The following is a 20,905-nucleotide window of genomic DNA, read 5'->3' on the forward strand; positions in this document are numbered from 1 at the left end:
CGCTTCTTCAAAATGAATCCGTTCAAAAAATGCTAGAGCCCTACCACACATCGAAAGGTACTACCCTTTGCTGTAAATGCCAGGTAGACGCAGAAGTGAACGGGACAAAAGCAAAGCCAGTGATGGTAAACTTTACATCCTGTTGCCTGTGGAAGGCTGTGATCCCGAAGCTCATCTCCTTCTGTTAAGAGGGAAGAGGAGGAGGAAAGTTGTCAAAGTTTTTCCGACCCAGGTCTGAGGCTCTCTCCTTAGCACTTGTGGAGGAAGACCGAGCAGGCTGCGTGGGGAGTATGGATTTGGCATCACCGACTACCGTATCCTCAGACCACGTCCACTTGCCGCCCATGACATCAGCGTTCCAAGACCCACATCTGGGGAGTCATACGAGGAGTAAAGACATGCTGATTGTCAGGAGATCTCTACCTCCCCTGTCCAAATTTTTATGCTTCTAAACTTCAGTCGAGACCCTTGAGAACCCTTGTCTTTTCAGAAGCCAACCCACCCCAACTTCCTGCCTTTTCCCTAACCCCTCACTCTTGAGTCAGCATGAGGACCGCACCCCAAGATACAGCAGTGAGGGTAAGACCAGATGCTATACCATTGAATAGCAAGGATCACCAGCCGCTCTTCTGGAACAGTGGGTTCTTCCTGCCCCCACCCCCGCCCCACCCTGCCTCCCACTGTGGTCACTTTGTAGGTTCTTTTCTTTGCGGGATTACCAAACCTTTCTTTAGTCCCTTTTTGTCGTTCCTGAGTTACCTTGAATTCTACAACAACTTGGGCAGATACTGTCAAATCCACCTCCTTTATCCAATGTTTAATTAGGTCTGAATCCAAGGTGTGTATTTGCCTCGATTCGAGTAAATCTGGCTTGTCTGCTTGGAAAGCCAGTCGTACAAGCCTTAATATCCTCAGAGAAGACAAAAGCTTAGAAGTTGAGTAAAAGATGGTAGATAAGGAGGCTGGAGGAAAAACTCAAGGAAGCTTTATGCTGAATTTAAGATTGCGAATTGAATTGGATCGAATGATACACAGTGTCTTTTCTGTGATAGATTTGGTTTGGCAGTGGTTGCAGAAGGAGCCCCGTTCCTTCCCGAAGGCTGCCTCAGTTTTTCTGAGAATGTATCTCAAGATCAGCCCTTCTCGGTCCAGAACGCTTTATGCTTCTGCTGAATAGCTGTGGACTAAATTTCATCCTCCCTCCCCGAATTCACATGTTGAAGCTCTAACCCCCTAATATGACTCTATCTGGAGATAGGACCTTTCAGAACTCATTAAGCTTAAGTCAGGTCATAAGGGTAGGGCCTTAATCCAGTTGGGTTGGTGGCCTTCTAAGAAGAGAAAGGGAGAGATTTCTTTCTCTTTACACACTCACTCACAGGAAAGGCCCAAGCGAGGAGACAGTAAGAGAGCGTCCACCAGGCCAAACCCTGCCAGAACCTCAATCTGGAGCTTCCAGCCTCCAGAACTTCCAGAAAACTAATTTCTGTTGCTTAAGCCACCTACTCTATGGTATATGGTCATGGCAGCCCAGGCAGATTAAGACACCTGCCTTCTCTGGAAGCAGGTGAATTAATATAGATAAAACAGGAGAGTTGGGGGATGGATACTGGGCAGCTCATGGAATTAAAGAAGTAGCTAATTAGGAGAGATTTTAGTGCCTCCAGGATGGACTGCACAGTCTCATTGGCTTAGAAGCTGTTCCTCATCTCCTACCTCTCCCGCATACAGGCATCTTAGATCCAGTGTCTTCATAGTCCCTTGGGCTCCTGTCTCCCCAGCATGAGACCTGTTCCTTTTGTTCTAATTGTAAGTACAGAGGAGAGGGTTCATTTGTCTAGACTTTGCTTAGATGCCACTTCCTTGGCCTGTCAGTTGGTCAAGGTGATGAAGGATGGGTGTGGGCTTAGCTTGCATCAGGGACCCTCACCTGGGCCACTCACAGTGAGGGTCATTGCAAAATCAGCAGGTTCCCGGGGCGCCTGGGTGGCTCAGTTGGTTAAGCGTCCCACTCTTGGTTTCAGCTCAGGTCCTGATCTCATGGGTTGTGAGATCAAGCCCTGCATTAGGCTCTTTGCTCAGCGGAAATCTGCTTTGCTTGGGTGTTTTTTCCCTCCGCCCCTTCCCCTGCTCTCTCTCTTTCTTTCTCTAAAATAAATAAATCTTAAAACAAAACGAAACAACCCTGGCAGCTCCCTTTGGCCCACACATCAGAGCAGGAGTAGGGCAGGACCTCACAAACCGGAGGATGCCAATGACAGAGGAAAGGAGACTGGACAGATGAAATAATAAATGTCCCTCTAAAGGAACATTCCTGTCTGTCTTCCAAAAATTCCTCTTTTCGACTTCCTGTTGCCCTGAACTCCTCTTGCCTTTGCCCTCTTGACCCTTTTCCTGATCCCTAAAATTCCATACCCCTATTTCTGGCCCTTTTCTCTCCTCTAGCCTTCATTAAAGGTAGTATTCCGTCTCTACCTCCCCAGCCATATAGCAATGGCACCTTTCCCAGCTAATAATGGTGTCACATCAGAGCAGAACTTTCTTCTTTTTATTTTGTTTAAATTCAATTAATTGGGCGCCTGGGTGGCTCAGTTGGTTAAGCGACTGCCTTCGGCTCAGGTCATGATCCTGGAGTCCTGGGATCGAGTCCCGCATCGGGCTCCCTGCTCGGCAGGGAGTCTGCTTCTCCCTCTGACCCTCCCCCCTCTCATGTTCTCTCTCTCTCTCATTCTCTCTCTCTCAAATAAATAAATTAAAAAAAAATCCTTAAAAAAAAAATTTCAATTAATTAACATATAGTGAGTGTATTTTAAGGTTCAGAGGTAGAGTTCAGTGATTCATCAGTTGCATATAACACCCAGTGTTCATTACATCACGTGCCCTCCTTAATGCCTGGAACTTTCTGCTCTGCAAATTTGAAAGCTCAGACTTCTTGGCCGAGAATCCCTGGTTTCTTCTCTTGTCGGAGCAGGGAAGTGCTTGAGTTTATTTACAGAACAGATGTCTGACAAGGCCACCATACCTTGAAATTCATGATTATGGTCTCTTTTCCCAACAGATTACTGTCCATACACATTTTCCCATGTTTTCCTTGCTATTTTATTATCTGATTTCCACACTCTCATTCTGCATCTTTTTTTTTTTTTTTTTGACAGAGAGACAGCGAGAGAGGGAACACAAGCAGGGGGAGTGGGAGAGGGAGAAGCAGGCTTCCTGTGGAGCAGGGAGCCCGATGCGGGGCTCGATCCCAAGACCCTGGGATCATGACCTGAGTCGAAGGCAGATGATTAACGACTGAGCCACCCAGGCGCCCCTCTCATTCTGCATCTTATCACTATTTTGGAATCTCAAAGTAGGTTACTTACTTCTCTATTGCGAATAAAGTTCCCTATAAAGGGAGGGGGAAAGATCTAAACTGCCAAGAGATTATCTAAAGTAGATATTTAGGGGAAAAGACAGAGGGAAATAGGAAAGAAAAGGAAGGTAGTTTCGGGAAATATCTTCATTTTAATAGACACATATTAAGGATGATTGAGGTTTTTACAAAAAATCAAATCCAGATCTTCGAAGCCTCAAAAAATCAGTGTCTGTTTACTTAATTTTTTTTCATACATATGTTGGTTAGTTGTTTTTTCTTGAGATAGCATGAGCCACATTGTGGTTGCAGGTTTGTTTGTTTGTTTATTTATTTGTAGGCTCCACACACAATGTGGGGCTTGAACTCATGACCCTGAGATCCTGAGATCAAGAGCCATGTGCTCTACCCATTGAGCCAGCCAGGCACCCCTGAGCTTAATCTCATAATCTACCATATTCATTATCAGCAATCTAAATTATAGCCACGACATCTCCTATTTTATTTGACAAAAAAAAATCCCACAACGCTTTAATACTCTGTTTCAAGTGACTAAACCGGGAGTTTATTAAACAGATCATTTCTGTCGGGCAAACCATATGAGAAAGAACTACCCAGGAATTTTTGCAATCCGTATCTATTAGTTTAGATTTTTCAACATCTTTGAGTAGACTATTTCCTTTGTAATTTGCCCTGAATTCTTTTTTTTTTTAGATTTTATTTATTCATTTGACAGAGAGAGACACAGCGAGAGCGGGAACACAAGCAGGGGGTGTGGGAGAGGGAGAAGCAGGCTTCCTGCTGAGCAGGGAGCCCGACGTGGGGCTCGATCCCAGGACCCTGGGATCATGACCTGAGCCGAAGGCAGATGCTTAACGACTGAGCCACCCAGGCGCCCTAAAGCCTTCTTAAGTCCTTTTCCTGTGAATGCATTTTTTTTTCAAGATTTTATTTATTTATTTAAAGCGAGTGTGAGCAGGGGCAGAGGGAGAGAGAGAATCTCAAGCAGACTCCCCGCTAAGCATGGAGCCAGACCTGGGGCTCGATCCCAGGACCCTGAGATCATGACCTGAGCCGAAATAAAGAGGCGGATGCCCGACCGAATGAGCCACCCAGGCGCCCCCCCTCCCCACATGAATGCATTTTTTTTTTAAAGTAACACAGAATCCTTTATTTTATTCTTTTTTGCTAATACCAAAGAGGACTTTCATTTCCCTTTCTTGTGTCATGGTCTTGTACTCTTCTCTTTGTCCCGCAGATAACAAACTCAGAGAAAGAAGAAATCATGTAGAGAAACCACCTAGGGAGTCTTGACTCTCAAAATGAGGGTCACATTGCGCTTTGTGCCTCTAGGATGGATGGCCTAAGAGCCAGATAAGGCCTATAGGGCCGTCAGGTTGGGTCTGCACGCCACAGGCCTGAATGGTGTTTAAGCAAAACTGTTTATAGTCTGTTGCCCTATTTCACTGGGAGTGTTCACATGACAGTTTTCAGCGTCTCTTGTCAACTGAGGCAGGCCAGCACCCCCACCAGGGTCCCCTTCCCCTCACTGTCCCTCCCGACTTCCCCGGAGAGACTGCAGTCCTCTGTTGGCCGCCCTTTGTCATCCTAACGACCCTATTGTTTTTCTTAGGGCCGTGAAGTGGTTGTGCATCTCAACTGTCCCAGTTACAAGTAGGGAAACAAAGGGTGGACTGGTTTTTTAAGATACTGACCCATCTGACTTGGTGCTCTTACTCCAGGGCCCTTATAAGCCTCTGAATGTACAGACTCCGTGGAAAAAGAACCCACTGCTCATCCCTGCTGCAACTCCTATATTGTCTTGTGTGATCGGAACCTTCCTTCGGGGCTCTTGGTAATTCCCTGATAATGCCAGGGCCGGCAGAAACATCTGTACTTCGCCACGACACTTTCCCGAGCCGCCTCCTCCGACACCTGCTGTCCCCGCACAAGGACAGACGTCGAAGGAAATACGAACGCGGTATCCGAGTGTCGACGGGAAGCTTTTTTGTGCTGACCGGTGGAGATTTGGGGCTTCGGACTCGTTTTGATTCTCCTCTGCTTCTCCTCTGCTTCTCTCTCCCAGCCGACACCGGCGACTGGCTCCGGCCACGTCGGCGAGTGTTTCCAGACTCCGAGCCCACGGGGAAGGCAAGGAGCGTATGGGGATGACATAGACCGGGCCTCGGACAAAGCACCGGTGATGGTCATCGGGCAACACATTTCTGGGAAAATGGTGGCAGGCTGGGGCATGCCTGTCCCCTCCGTGTCCGGGCACAGCTGCCCCCTTCTTCCTGGGTAGTGTTTGTAAGCCGCTCTCTTCTCCGCATCCCCAAGGTGTTATTCCCAGGGCTCTCCACCTGTCTCATGCCTCCCCTCTTTTTCTCCTGTTTTCCATCAGGTGGCAGCAGACTTCCAAGTCTTCAGGTCTGTCCGGTGGCTTGCAGCCTGTGGGTGCCAAAGCTGATGCCCTCAGGGAAGAAATGGAGGAAGCTGCCAACAGAGTGGAGATTTGCAGGGTACCCTCCTCCCCACCCCCGTCTTTGCTCCTCTTTACCGGGACAATTGGGGGAACCCTAAGGGAGTCCCTTTTTCCTCACTGGCATTTTATTAAAACCTAAGCAGGAGCTCTGGTTGAGCTGAATGTCCCCAAGCTTGCCTGCTGGTGTCTCTAGAGCCTGGGGTGAGCCCTAAGAGTTGGGGGCTTCGAGGCGGCCTCAGCAGGGTTCCCGTGCGTCGGGCACAGAGGAAGTAGCCTTGGTGTATCTATGAAGCTTTTGTGAGGTACCTGAGTCCCACAGAATGGACTCTCGGCCGGGTGGAACAGTTGAGAATTTAGACAGTAGACCAACCTTGACTCGCTGTTGGTATTAAATTGTTTATCTTTTTGTTCACCTGGTAATGATATTTCCTGAGTCACTTGACCCATCTCCTGCCTCCTGGGACATAGTCAACTGTGAAGTTGAAATGCTGACCAGGGAGATAGTCTGCGAAAAGAGGAGTTCCCTCTTGTTAAGAGAGGAATGTCGCATTCTAAGAAATCCATGCCTCTGCCCTTGGGAATGTCAGAAGCCCTTTGTTACACCTGTTCAGACGTTTCCCATCTTTGCCACAAATGTTGTATGGGGCAGAACTAGCAAGACCCCGTTCATGAGACTGTGTGTATATGCACATCTATATACACGTAGATATGTCCGTTCTGGTTTAGATCCAAGGAACAAGAGGATCACATTTTCTGGAAGCGTGCTGGCTACCCACGTGTTGTCTTCATCTCATACATTTTTGTTTTTTGTTTTTTGCTTTTTTAAGATTTTATTTTATTTATTTGAGAGACAGCATGCGCGAGTTGGGGGAGAGGCAGAGGGAGAAGCAGACTCTCCGCTGAGCAGGGAGCCCCATGAGGGACTCGATCCCAGGACCCCAGGATCACGACCCAAGCCAGAGGCAGATGCTTAACCAACTGAGCCACCCAGGCGCCCCCTAATCTCATAGTTTTAAAAGAGCGTCGCCACTTGGCATGCAGACATCTCTGTTCTTTGTGGCTTTCTCTAGTCTTGTCAGCTTGCCCTCTGGCTTCTCTTTTTATAGCCTCTCTGTGCGGGGTGGCTTAACCTTGCATTCAGGTGACGTTCAGGGTCAGATAGAATTGCTGTCTGGAATTAGGAACCCTGACGAGTAGGTAAAGAATTCATGATCTCTCCACCTACAGTACCATGGACTCGAGCAAAGTAAGACTTTGAAATACTTCATCAGGTCCCAAGACACATCGTGAGTACGGCTGATTTGTCAGTTGAACTCCCGTGTAAAAGACAAATACTTAGCTGGTGCCATTTGTGAAGTCTAACTCTCATGCTGATCTCACTTTGACTCTGTGAAGTGTCTACCCATTTTACCGTGGACTTGTGTTCTTTAGTTAAGAGTCCCGTTTCTTACAAAATCACCCCGTAACAGACAAGAGACAGTGGTGTTGAGGGGATGCTGGATATGACTCTCCAAGTACGTCAGAACAGGAGTTTAATACCTTCACTGTTCTGTAGCTCTTTACGTGTGCTGTTTTTTTTACCAAAAAAATATGTTCAGTTCCCTTTAAAAGATTAAAGAAGTAATACGTTTCGCCATAACCAGTGAAAAAGCATGAAAATATATCAAGAAGAAACACCAGTAATTGCCCCCCATTCCTACCCAGCAACCCCTCTGTTTCCAGAGAGAGTGGCCAATTCCCCTTCTTCACCAATATTTATTCGGAATTGTTGTGAACGATGGTGCTCTGTTACATGCTGAGTGGCCATAAAAGTGATAAAGATAAAGGAGGTCAGCTGTAGAGCCTTTATATAGACTCCCACCCCTTTTTTTCATAATCATACAAACATACGCTCATAGAATTTTCCTAGTTACTTGTTTCGTGTGTGTGTGTGTGTGTGTTGCTTATATTAATTTACCACTTGCTTTTCTCAATTAATACATCCTGGATATCTCTCCAGGTTAGTAGCTATCGCTCTAACTTAGTCTTTTTAATAAAGTCCATAGTATTCCATCATAGGGATACGTATACACCATGATTTGTGTAACTCTTTTCCTGTTGATGGGTATTCAAACTAGTATGTTTTCTTTTTGCCCTCACCAGGAATGATACAGTCAGCATCTTTATATGTATATTCTTATGCACTGGTAATTTTTTTTTTATGGGATGGCTTTCCCAAAGTGATATTTTTAGGTCAAAGACTATACATTTTAAATTTTGATTGTGACAGTTCACTTCTCTCAAAAGGAAATAGTTCACATTCCCACCAGCAATATACAAAATTGCACATTTCCCCACATCTTTCCCTGTGATGTATATTGTTCCTGTTTTCAACTTTTGCCAGTCTGGTGAGGGGGAAAAAGCTGACTTATCTCTGTTACTGTAATTTTAATTTCCCTGACTATTAGTAATGCTGAGTGGATCTTTGGGTCTTTATTGGATATTCTTCAGATACACATAGACATTCCCAGGTTGGCAAATTGCCTTTTTGTATTGGCAAGTGGACCAACATTTCTGTTTTTCTTAAATATCAATTTATAAATTTTTTCCTCTGCATATTAGGGGTATTAAACTTTCTTCTGTCTGTTCTGTTGCAGATCATTTTTCCAATCTGCTGTTTGCCATTTGGCTTTGTTGATGTCTGCCATTTAAAAACTTGTTTATATACGTGTATTCCTTTGCATGGGAAAATATCCCAGGCATCTTCCACCTCAAGGTTGAAGCATTTGGTGTGGTCTGTGTTTTGAGTATTGGCCATTCCAGCAGAGATGCAGTGGTGTCTCGTTGTTCTAAATTGTATTTCACAGATGCCGTAAGATGATGAACATCTTTTCACACACTTACTTGCCATCTGTACATATACTTTGGTGATATGTCTGTTCAGGTCTTTTGCCCATTTTTAAATCAGGTTGTTATTTAGCATTGTGTTGTTTCATCTCCCAAGGATTGGGGGTTTTTTCCAGCTCTATTTCTGTAGTTTTATTTCTGGTTTAATTCCACTGTGGTCAGAGAGCCAACACTGTATGATTTCAATTCTTTTAGATTTGTCAAAATGTGTTTTATGGCCCATGATGTGATCTGTCTTAGTGGACATTCCTTGCGAGCTCAGGAAGAATGTGTATTCTGCTGTTGTTGGATGAAGTAGTCTGTGGATGTCAGCTCTATCTAGTTAATGGATGGTGCTGTTGAGTTGAGCTCTGTCCATACTGCAGTTCTCCCTGCTGGAGCTGTCCATTTCTGATAGATGGGTATTAAAGTCGCCAGCTATAAGAGCGGATTCCTGTATTTCTCTTTGCAGTTCTATCACTTTTGCCGCATGTACTTTGATGCTGTGCTGTTAGGTGCACACGCACGAAGGATTGTTACATCTTGTAGAATGACCCCTTTAGCATTAATGTTGTCCCTCTTTATCCCTGATAACTTCTCTCACTCCGAATGCCAGTCTGGGGGACATATAGCCAGCCACTCCCACTTTCTTTTGATTAGTATTAACAGGGTATGCCTTTCTCCATCTTTTTAATCTATACATATCTTTTTTTTTTTTTTTAAAGATTTTATTTATTTGACAGACACACACCGAGAGAGGGAACATAAGCAGGGGGAGTGGGAGAGGGAGAAGCAGGCTTCCCACTGGGCAGGGAGCCCGATGTGGGGCTCGATCCCAAGACCCTGGGATCATGACCTGAGTCAAAGGCAGACACTTAACGACTGAGCCACCCAGGCGCCCCATAATCTACACATATCTTTATATTTAAAGCAGGTTTCTTGTACTTATAGTTGGTCCTTGGTTTTTGATCCACTCTGACAATTTCTGCCTTTTAATTGGTGTCTTTTCATTTTTGTTCAAATAATTATTGAATATAGTTGGATTAATATCTACCATAATTGTTCCTGTTTTTTATTGGTTGCCCTTGTTCTCTATTACTATTTCTCCCTTCAGGTTTTCTGCCTTTTGAGTTTTACTTTAGCATTTTATATGGTTTTATTTTCTGTCCTTTCTCAGCATATCAATTATACTTTTTTGTTTTAGGTTTTTTTAGTGGTTGCCTTAGAGTTTGCAGTATACATTTACAACTAATCCAAATCCACTTTGGAATAGCTAGATACTGTTTCATTTATAGTGCAAGTATCTCTTAGTAAGAAAACGTCACATAGATATGGATACATTGTTGCTATCGTTATGAACAAACACCAGTTTGATTAAGAATAAGAAAAATAAAAGTTTTATTGTAGCTTCACTACCCATTCTCTGATGCTCTTCTCTTCTTTGTGTAGGTCTGAGTTTCTGACCTATATCTTTTTCATTCTCTCTTAAAGAACTTTTTTTTTTTTTTTTTTAACATTTCTTATTAGGTCTGTGGGCAACAAAGTTTCTTCAAGTCCCTTTTGAAGGTAATTTTGTAGGGTACAGAATTCTCGGTTGAAGGGTTTTGTTTTTGTTTTTTTGGTTTTGTTTTTTTTTCTTCTCAACACTTTAAATATTTTACCCCACCCTCTTCTGGCTTGCATGGTTTCTGAGGCAAGGTCAGATGTAATTTTTTTTTTTTTTTTTTAATATTTGGTCTTTGAATTCTTTATGTGACTTTTTTTTTTAAAGATTTTATTTATTTGACAGAGAGACACAGCGAGAGAGGGAATACAAGCAGGGGGAGTGGGAGAGGAAGAAGCAGGCCTCCCGCGGAGCAGGGAGCCCGATGTGGGACTCGATCCCAGGACCCCAGGATCATGACCTGGGCCGAAGGCAGACGCTTAACGACTGAGCCACCCAGACGCCCCTCAGATGTAATTCTTATCTTTGGTCTTCTCCTGGCAAATGTTTTTAACCTCTGGCTTCTTTGAATATTTCATTATTATTGATTTTCTGAAGTTTGAATATGATATGCCCAGGTGTCATGTTTTTTTTTCTTTTTTAACCAAAAGCCTAATATCCCAAGTCATGACTATCTAGCTGATATTTTTTAAATTTAACTATAAGGAGTGGCCACTAGAAAGAATGTTTATCTGGGGGGTAATGAGCTACAAAACCATCTGGTCCCATTTTTGTAAACCAAGCAATCATACAAACATATGACTGATTAAAATAGATACAAAATGATCAGCCATCATGGTATTTAGAGCTTATCTCTGTGTGGTGCGATGGCAGGTGATTTGGTTTTCACTCTGTATCTTTCTGAGTGTGGATTGGTTGCCAAATCAGAAAACAAATGATTTTTGAAGCATGTGAAACTCTGGTGATTATTGATGTGTTGTTTTTTTTTTTTCCTTTATAAAGAAAATTCACTAATGATTTAGATACATGGAAATTGGATTTAGTTTCCACTTTTATTTCTGACTTTGGAGTGTGGCTTATCTGGGACCCGTATTGTTAACTCAGTAAGACAGTAATCTAATTATACCTTTAAAAAACCTTGTGGTATTCCTGAGGGCACTCACAGACGGTCTGTCTGCCTTTTCTAGGATTATCTTTTGGCAAAGCTCAAATGCTGAGTCACTGACGGTGTATTCAGTGTGACATTTAGTCTTTGAGGGGTCCCTCCTTTGCCTGCTGAGCCATTTTGATCCTTTGACCCTTTGTGTTTTCCCTGACTTGACATACCTCCCTCAGGACTGACTGCCAGTGATGGATGTCTCCTGACCAAAGAAAGTTGCTTGGCGGGGGCGGGGGGGTGGATGGCAGACGAAGTCGATTCCTCTAGAACCTTTGCTAGATTCAGCAGCCCCACAAAGGCTTTCATTGCCGGGATGCTCCGATGAGGGGGAGCTGAGGCTTAGAACCCATTTTATTCCTTGGGAAAGTTACCATTGCTGAGCCTGCGTTTCTCCATCCCTTATATCAGCAAATAGTTACAAAGCCCCTACTAATGTGCAAAGCACATTTCAGATGGTGGAGGACAGACAGGAGATAAGATCCTTGAACTCTCGGTAGCCACTCATCCAAAATTGGAAATTGAGCACTTTACCCTAAGAGAGTTAGATGAGAACTCCAAGTGACATTGTGCTTGGCACTTAGGTGGTTCCCAGCGAATGTTAATTCATTTCCCCCTCCTCTTTCTTCATTCTTTGAAACTGGACCAAGTGTAGCATTGACTAATCTGTGCTTAAAGCTCTCCAGAGAACAGATTTCCCTTTTAACTCTGTGCCTTGGGTACAAGAACTCTTCCACACGGTTTGCCTGTCAAGGATACTTGAAGAGGAAACAGATTGCTGCTCACATCCCAGTGTTCTCACTGGGAATAGCTTAATGGACAACTGGAGGGGCTGAGGGTTGGTGGGGTTGGTGCAGAATGCTTGAGGTTTCCATGCATCAGGCTCTTGCTGAAGCACGGAGTGGGTCGCTTGAATTCATTCAGCATCTGGATCAGCTTTCTTGTGCTGTTCTCCTATTTTCCTCAACGCAGACATCATAGATTCTTCTCTCGACTAAGCATCCCTTGTAAAGATCTCCTACTTAAGGCTTCCAGACAGGGAGGACCTTTAGAGCTCACCTGGCTTGTGCAGACAAGGTCACACACGGCATGCTAAAAATCATGGTTAGTGACCGAGTCTGCATCCTTCCCAGAATGTACTTTTACCGTACCTCGCTATGGGTGTTTCTGTGGAACTGAAACCGTTCTCCTCCGGGGAGGACACATTCCAGATTCAGATGCAGTGTTAGGTCGTTGCCCCCTGATCCCACGCAGAGCCGGATGGCGAAGGACAGTTAACACCATGAGATTTGCCTGGGGCATTGACTAAATTCCGGTTTTTCCAAATTTCGAATCAGCAACCCTCCTTTGAACCTGCCCATCTGTCTTTGCCAACTTCCCCCAAATTGGTGCGTTTCCGCCTCTTTCCCATATGCTTGTGATGGACCAGTCAGTGTTGGGGGCGGAGAGCAAAGCAGTGCAACCATCAAGGAAAAGAAAGGATGGACCATTTTCAGGAGTGGTGACACAGACTACAGAGATGTATGGAAGTAATTTGCACATCACTCCCCCACACCAGCTTTCCTGACTCTGGACGTGGTTCATGCTTTATAATCCCTGGGGAAATTGCCTGGCAGAGGTGCTCTTTCCACACTTACTCATTCTCTGGAGTCATGGCTGGGAAACGCGGGAATGCCCATGAGAAAAGTCCGGGCCATGGCGGGAATCATTTAAAATGAGATTAGACGGCAGTGAAGGTTCTTGCTTCTACGAAGTCTAGACTCATGCATTAGCCGCTAGAGTGTTCTCTGTTTTACCTCGGTTGTGCATTTTACCTTCCACAGGACCAGCTCTCAGCAGACATGTACAGTTTTGTGGCCAAAGAAATCGACTATGCAAACTACTTTCAAACGGTAAGGGTCTAGAAAGGTAAGAGCACGTCGGGTTTGCTCACAAGTCAGGATGTGAACAGGAAGGAACGTGGCATGGAGCCGAAGGGCGCTCGGTGGAGCACCTCATGGGAAAGAGTATGGTTTTTAACTCTTCTGACTGTGAATAAGTCCAGTCTTCTATTTCTCCTTGTATGGATTTCTCTAAAAACCTAAGAATAAAACTCAACCCATCTATGAAGGTGATCACGACTCTGTGGTCTGTGGCAGTGGTTCCCAACCAGAGGGTGATTTTGTTCCCTCCTCCAGTGGATGTCTGGCCATGTCTACAGGCACTTGAGGAGGTGCATCTAGGGAGGAGAGATCAAGGGTGAGGCCAGGCATCCTCCAGTGCATGGGACGGTCCCCCAAAGCAAAGAATGACTCAGTCCCAAATGTCAGTCGGGCCAAGGTCACAAAAGCTGGGTCTGTCATAAACAAGGAACTTGGGGAGAAGAAGATAACCCTGCCCCCAGCTCATAATTGTTTCTCATTTCGATTTTGGCCGAAGACAATGACAAGTAGGTATACGGTGATTAATGGGGCCTGTTTGCCTGATTCTCATCGATGAAAGCAGATTTAGACCAGAGAGAAACAGGATCTGAGTCATCCATACTTGAATAATCTGGTCCAAATAATTAAGACCCTGGCTCTCTACCAGGGTAAGTGCAAGGCAAGTCGAAAACAAAATAAAACAAAACCAGCACTAATTAAAAAAAAAAACTTGAGAGAAAAAATAACAAATTAAAAATCCAGTTAAGTTCACGTGCCTTCTAAGCTGGGGACAAAACTCAAACCTTAAATGATTGGGGAAGTGATGGGATGATAAGGAAGGTAAGGAGGAGAAAAAGAAGGAGAAATCCCGAAAATTTTAAAATTGTAAGCACCCTGGGCTCGTAGCAGTCCCCCAACGCTGTGATCAGTGAGTGGTCCAGACCTTGAGAGGCATTCCCTTGACCCCAAAAAAAGAACTGATAAGCATTCCTTCCAGCCTGGAAAGTTTATTTTAAAATAATAGCACTTTCTCAAGTATATTCCATTGGGTATATTTACAGAGATAATACTTTAGAATTTCTGGAACTTAATGACATTTTTGACATTCCAAAGCTTTCTTGGACTGCCTCCCTGCCATTTATGTACCATTTCTTCCCCAATGTTCTGATTCTTTTTTTTTTTAATTTAATTAACTAGTGTTTAGTTTTTACTTGGAGATAATAGGATCTGCCCCGCGTGCCAAGCGTTTAAATGGAGCGATTCTCTCCCCTTTCCCTCAAGCACACCCAGTTGTGGGGTGGGGGTCTCAGAACAGAAATGGCAGGACTGTTGCTTACCGGGGTTCATCTGCTCATTAACATTTCAGCAGCTGTTTTAGTGGCGGGAGGGTCAAAACAGGGAAATTGAAAGAATTTGGGTTTTGGGGTCTATATCATGGAGGCAGAGTAATTTCACCTCCCAAGGTCCTTGAGGATTGCGGACCAAGCCACACGGTTTCTGATCACTTATATATTAAACTGACTTTGCAGAAACCAAGATGTATACACCCTAGCATTTAGCTCTGTCTTCTAGGCAAATGGATTTTTTTTTTAAAGATTTATTTATTTCTTTGATAGCATGAGAGCATGCATGCTCGGGGTGGGGGAGGAGCAGAGGGAGAGAGAGAATCCCAGGCAGACTCCCCACCGAGCACGAAGCCCAACACAGGGCTTGATCCCACGGCCCAGAGATCATGACCTGAGCCAAAACCAAGAGTCAGACGCTTCACCGACTGAGCCACCCAGGTGCCCCTAGGCAAATGGATTTCTAAATGTGTTCCCCGTTTATAGTTTCCTGTTGTACCTCTGTCTGTTGCCTTTGCTTTGAGCATGGGGTGCAAGGCAAGGTAAGGATACGGTGAAGGCAAGCCGTCTGTGTCAGGCGCCAGGCCTGGGGTGGTCCCCCCTCATCCTCAGTGGCTCTCCTGCCTCGAAAATGTCCACTTGTTGGGGACCCCTTTGCTCCCAAGGCTAAGGAGGAGGCAAGCTCGAGTCATCATTTGAGGCGGCCTGAGAGAGAGCAGGGGACTCTGCCACCCTCCCTGCGAATCAGGTAGCACCTTCACGCGGAGCCCCCCACGGCGCATAGCAGCTGTGCTCCCCACCCTCCAGCAAAGGGGATGCTCGCCCTTGTGTCTCCTCAGCTCATCGAAGTGCAAGCAGAGTACCACAGGAAGTCACTGGCCCTCTTGCAGGCTGTGTTGCCTCAGATAAAAGCACAACAGGGTAAGTGCAGACCTTTCTTGGAGCGGGGAGGTGGGTGAGGCCGCTTGCCCGCTGGGACGAGACCCTCAGGCCCCGATCTCCTCCACCCTCACGCACCTCTCAACAGGCCCACGTTGAGACGAGCCTCTAGAACTTCCCACGCTGGTCCTTTGAGCCAGCACACCCCCATACCCACTGCTCCCTGCAGGGGATGAGTTGGGGGGTGTGCATGGGTGTGTGTGGTTGGTGCGTATCCAGCACGAAGCCCGGCAGGTCCGGACGCAGCTCACCAGCCGTCTGCCCCGCCGGGCTCCTCCCTCCTCCCCAAACCACAAGAATGGAGACTCAGCAGGGCCTCCGTGTCTTGGGGAGTCAGGCAGATCTTTGACCAGAGGAAAAGAAATATTCGAGCATGAGTGCCCTTCACTGACTGCTGACGGGCCCCTCTCTTGCTTCCCCGCTCAGAGGCCTGGGTGGAGAAGCCTTCCTTCGGGAAGCCTCTGGAGGAGCACCTGATGATCAGCGGCCGGGAGATCGCCTTTCCCATCGAGGCCTGTGTGACAATGCTGCTTGAGTGTGGGATGCAGGAGGAGGTAGGTCCGGGGACGGCTGAACCCAGCCCCCAGCAGGTGTCTTCTCCGGGCCACAGAGCCTGCGGGATCTCCTCCTCGCCCCGTCCTGCAGCACACACATTGGTCCTGCTTTCTCCCGTGAGCCTTCACTTGGATTGTGGGAGGCTGATACCGCTGGCCCCCGAGGAACGTCTAGCCGCCCTCCAGCCGTCCTGTCTCCATATTCCCCAGGATGTGTCCAGGCTGCTCCCCCTTCCCTCCTTTTCCTCTTCTTCTGCACCCTCCCTTCTGTGGGCTATTTTAAAAATCTCTGGTCCATCTTCCTTTGATCTGATCGGCCAGTCGAGATTCACTTAGGGCATGCCGTGCATTTATCGCTGAGCGGGGTGTACAAGGGGGAGATGGTGGCTTATGAACGTGCTGGGGGACATGTGTCCAGCATCCATCAAATGCACCCGATTAATTCAGATTAATTCAGAACAGCTGCGAGTCTTTACGTGGGCCCTGGGTCACGTGTGACAAACTGAGGTGAGTCTGCACCAGAGAAGGAAGCCAATGAGTGTCTGAATGCACGTTGGTCACCGCCTCTGTGCCAGGCGTGTTGACAGGTGGCCTGTTCTCAAGGGATGGAGATGAATGTGGGGTTTGGGACCACGTTTTAAGTGTCGGGCATTCCTGTGTCTGTTATCAGTTACTGGATGAGGAGATCTTTACGGTCCCTGAGCCAGAGCCTCATGGATGGAGGTGAACTGAGCTTCCCCACCCCCCCCCCCCCCCCCCGCCATTGCTTTTTAAAATTACGGAAAAACTGCAACACATAAAGATAAAATAATGAGCCTCATCACCCAGCTTATGGACAATCCTGCTTCCCCTCTGCCTCCGTTCCTGCCCCCGCCCAACGCCTGCCTTGGATAATTGGGAGCCCATCCCAGACACTGTGTCATTTCACCTGTAATACTTCAGTATGTTTCTCTAAAAGATAGGGAATAAGTAGTAATTACGTATAATATAGAACATAAAAACATCATATACAAAAAGGAAACAGAGTGTGTTAATATCTTCAAATATCTAATCCGCGTCCACGGGTTCTTTCTGCCTCTCCCTCAACCACCCCCCTCCCTCTTCTGTTTCTCCCTACTTTGTACCAGCTTTTCTCCTTTTAGTAGCAGAAATGCTCAGGTTGGGCGCCTGGGTGGCTCAGTCGTTAAGCATCTGCCTTCGGCTCAGGTCATGATCCCAGGGTCCTGGGATCGAGTCCCACATCGGGCTCCCTGCTCGGCAAGAAGCCTGCTTCTCCCTCTCCCACTCCCCCTGCTTGTGTTCCCTCTCTTGCTGTGTCTCTCTCTGCCAAATAAATAAATAAAATCTTTAAAAAAAAAAAAAAGAAAGAAAGAAATGCTCAGATTGTCCCAAGCCTGGGAAAAAGAAAAAAAATCTTTTTTCAACCCAACTACAGCCTCTTCCTTCCCCAGCTCTTTGGTTTTGTTTTTGCCTTGGCTCCCCGGTTTCTCTCTCGCCCCTGCCAGCACCGTCGGAATTATCAGCACCATCATCCCATCCCTGCCCTCGGGGAACATTTGGGGTCCTCCCCGCTCCTCTGGGCTCCACTCCCATGTGTGCCGCCATTTCTTCATTATGCACCCACAGATTTTCCTCAGATGCCCCCAAACTGGACTCACTAGCTTTTGTAAGAATCTCCTCTTCCTCCTCTTGGTTTTTATCTGTCGCTCAGTGAAACAGCCTTCTCAGTAACACAGTCAAAAATCTATAGGCTTCTGTTTGACAACGCTACTCACTTCTCTTTGGCATTGTCTGTCACCAAGTGCCATTGCGTTTGGTTTCCTCCTCGGCAGTGGCATGGTTTTATGAGAGTCCAACCCACTGCTTTGGTATCTGCTGTAGCTTGGTCTTGGTCACATCAGCCTTAGTTATACACTAGTCCAAACATATTTATGGAGCTTCCTCACATACACGGAGGAAGAGAGCTTTGGACATCTGCTTAGAACAGAGTTAGCCATCTTAGCAGGCCAAACACTCCATATTCTAGACCAGGCACATTTTCTTCTGAAGAACCTTTGGAGACCCAAATGGTGGCCACACAAGGTTGAAAGAGCAAGGACTATTCTGCCAGCCCGTTTCTCAGTCTGTGGGCTGCGTCACAGAACGCCAGGAGCTGAGAAAGCAAAACCAATCAGTAGCTCTTCGACCATGTCCAACTCACCTGTGGCTTGGGGGGGTTCCGTTCTACTGGTGACCTGCATTTGTCTCTTCAGCACACCCCTGTCTTCGTCGTCGTCTTCATCGTCTTCTTCTTCCTTCCTCTTCTTTCTTCTTCGTCTTTCTTCCTCTTCTTCTTCTTTCTTCCTCTTCTTCTTTCTTCTTCTTTCTTCTTCTTCTTCTTCTTTCTTCTTTCTTCTTTCTTCTTTCTTCTTTCTTCTTTCTCTTCTTCTTCTTCTTCTTCTTCTTCTTCCTCCTCCTCCTCCTCCTCCTCCTCCTCCTCCTCCCTCACTTTTGTACAAGGTACAGTGGTTCGCTTGGAAGAGGTGACAGGGATTCAGAAGTAACTTTAAGAATGAAACACGGAGGGGCCAACCGAGGCATCGCTCCCTGAAAAGCCACCCCTAGTTTGCCCGTCCCCTGAGGACATAGACTTGGCCTCTAAAAGTAGAGCCCTGCATCTCCCAGGACACACACACGCATGCATGCACGCACATGCACTTACCCTGCAGGGAGCAGGGCAACTATAATATTGGGAGATGGTGATGGGGAAAACGCATCGAGGAGATTTTGGAGGAAGGGAGCTAGGGAGACTTCGTGTTTGTTCCTTTTGCTCGTGTGCCTTTGAGTTGCAGGGCTGTGCACTGACCCCCTGTGCTGTCTTAGGGACTCTTCCGAGTAGCGCCGTCTGCCTCCAAGTTGAAGAAGCTGAAGGCCGCTCTGGACTGCTGTGTGGTGGATGTGCAGGAGTACTCAGCAGACCCCCACGCCATCGCAGGTGGGTGCCCCCGGCCCCTTAGCCAGGGGCTCCCTTGTGCTGGAGGGGCTCACGGGGAAGGGCGCGTGGTCACGTGACCCTCAAGCCAGTGGCTTCCCAGCATGCGTCAGATGTATCCATTCAAGGCTCAGTTTTTTGTTTTTTTTTAATTTTTTTTTATTATTTTTTTTATTCTTATGTTAATCCCCATACATTACATCATTAGTTTTAGATGAAGTGTTCCATGATTCATTGTTTGTGCATAACACCCAGTGCTCCATGCAGAATGTGCCCTCCTCAATACCCACCACCAGGCTAACCCAAAGGCTTAGTTTTAAGCCTGATTGCTGGGCCCCCCTGAGGAAAGATCTCCCCAGGGCGCCGAGAGCAGATGAGGTGATGGTGGGAAATAGGGGGAAACCAACGTGATTGGCAGTCCAGGTCCCGCTGCCCTGCCAGAGCCTCCGATCCAGTCACGTGGGAAGCCACCGTGTGGCCTTGGCGTGTGGGTCAGGGGCGCCCATCCCCCGACCCACGTGCCGCGGGTGATGCCGGCTGGTAGGACGCGTCCGTGTGAGGGCAAAGTGGCTCAGGACCAATATTGTGTCGATATCCAGGAGCTTTGAAATCTTACCTCCGAGAGTTGCCGGAACCTCTGATGACCTTTGAACTCTATGACGAGTGGATTCAGGCTTCCAAGTGAGTACACCACGTTTTGCAGTGCGTGGTTGGGTGGCAGTTATTTGGAAGTATTTACTGAAATTAGGAAAGTGTGCAACCTATGATCTTACAACTCCGCTTCTTGGTGTATATCATGGAGAAGTGCTCATACTTGGACCCAGAGAAGCATGTATAAGGATGCTGATGACAGTGTTACTTTGAATAGCAAAAGCTTAGATACGATTAAAGATGTATTGGTGGGGGGACCAGGGGCATGAAGAAATAAACCATGGCATATCTACACTGTGACATACTCTGTAGTGCTTAAAAACCCTGGTCGCGGGGCGCCTGGGTGGCTCAGTCATTAAGCATCTGCCTTCGGTTCAGGTCATGATCCCGGGGTCCTGGGATCGAGCCCCGCATCGGGCTCCCTGCTCCGCGGGGAGCCTGCTTCTCCCTCTCCCGCTCCCCCTGTTTGTGTTCCCTCTCTCGCTGTGGCTCTCTCTGTCAAGTAAATAAATAAAATCTTTAAAAAAAAAAAACCCTAAAAAAAAACCCTGGTCGAGCTATTCCTGCTAACACGAAAAGATAGGAAGACTTAACTTTTCAGTGAAATAAAACAAGTTAATAAGGACACATATGATATTCTGTTTTTTTTTTTTTAAACATAGTCAAAACCATACAATTTTAGGAATGCATCTATAGATGCATAAATGCATAGAAGGTTCTGGAAGGGCTCACACAAGCGGATCGTCGTGATTCCTTCTGGAGAGAAAAATAGAACAAGGGAGGGGCCGTAGGGTCTTCACTCTTACTTGTAATCGTTACAAATATATTAATAGCGGCTCATTAGTAGCTAATATAAAAGCTTGACATCTGGTCTGCAGGCTGCCCTCAGCCGGGTGCCCCAGAAGGGACATGATTTCTAGAGCTCTCTAGTCGTAGGTTTAGTCTCAAAGCACAGCCAGCTTAGGTTGTCGGGAGGAATGCTCGAGTAGGCATGTGCTTCTTTGGGCCCTGCAAGAGCCCAGCTGACCTCCAGGGGAAGCCAGGCTCTGTGTGTGTGGCGTTAGAAAACCCACCAGCTGCAGTCATTTTGCATGGCGCTGGCTTTTTTTCCCAAGGTAGAGTAGAGACTGTGCGTCAGAAAAGCCAGGCTGATTACCTGGCATGCTTACGTCTCTTGTGGAGCGTGGGTGGGAGCTCCATGAGGATACTGATCATGAGCAATACCTCTGCCGAGGGTTTTTTAC

At 46.6% G+C, this 20,905-nt stretch overlaps 1 protein-coding gene across 3 annotated transcripts in view; it reads left to right on the forward strand.

Moving 5' to 3' along the window:
* The window catches only part of ARHGAP44 (Rho GTPase activating protein 44), a 164,543-nt gene that overhangs the window by 113,489 nt on the left and 30,149 nt on the right, over window positions 1-20,905 (forward strand). For all 3 annotated transcript variants that reach the window (XM_034989629.1, XM_034989631.1, XM_034989630.1), the window contains exons 7-12: window positions 5,757-5,874; window positions 13,126-13,194; window positions 15,386-15,467; window positions 15,912-16,039; window positions 18,902-19,013; window positions 19,610-19,691. In XM_034989629.1, coding sequence (XP_034845520.1) covers window positions 5,757-5,874; window positions 13,126-13,194; window positions 15,386-15,467; window positions 15,912-16,039; window positions 18,902-19,013; window positions 19,610-19,691 — 591 coding nt within the window. The remainder of the gene's footprint in view (window positions 1-5,756; window positions 5,875-13,125; window positions 13,195-15,385; window positions 15,468-15,911; window positions 16,040-18,901; window positions 19,014-19,609; window positions 19,692-20,905) is intronic.

Source organism: Mirounga leonina, unplaced genomic scaffold, assembly GCF_011800145.1.
Source record: "Mirounga leonina isolate KUSES-001 unplaced genomic scaffold, KU_Mleo_1.0 Mir_488, whole genome shotgun sequence".
Taxonomy (NCBI): Eukaryota; Metazoa; Chordata; class Mammalia; order Carnivora; family Phocidae; genus Mirounga; species Mirounga leonina.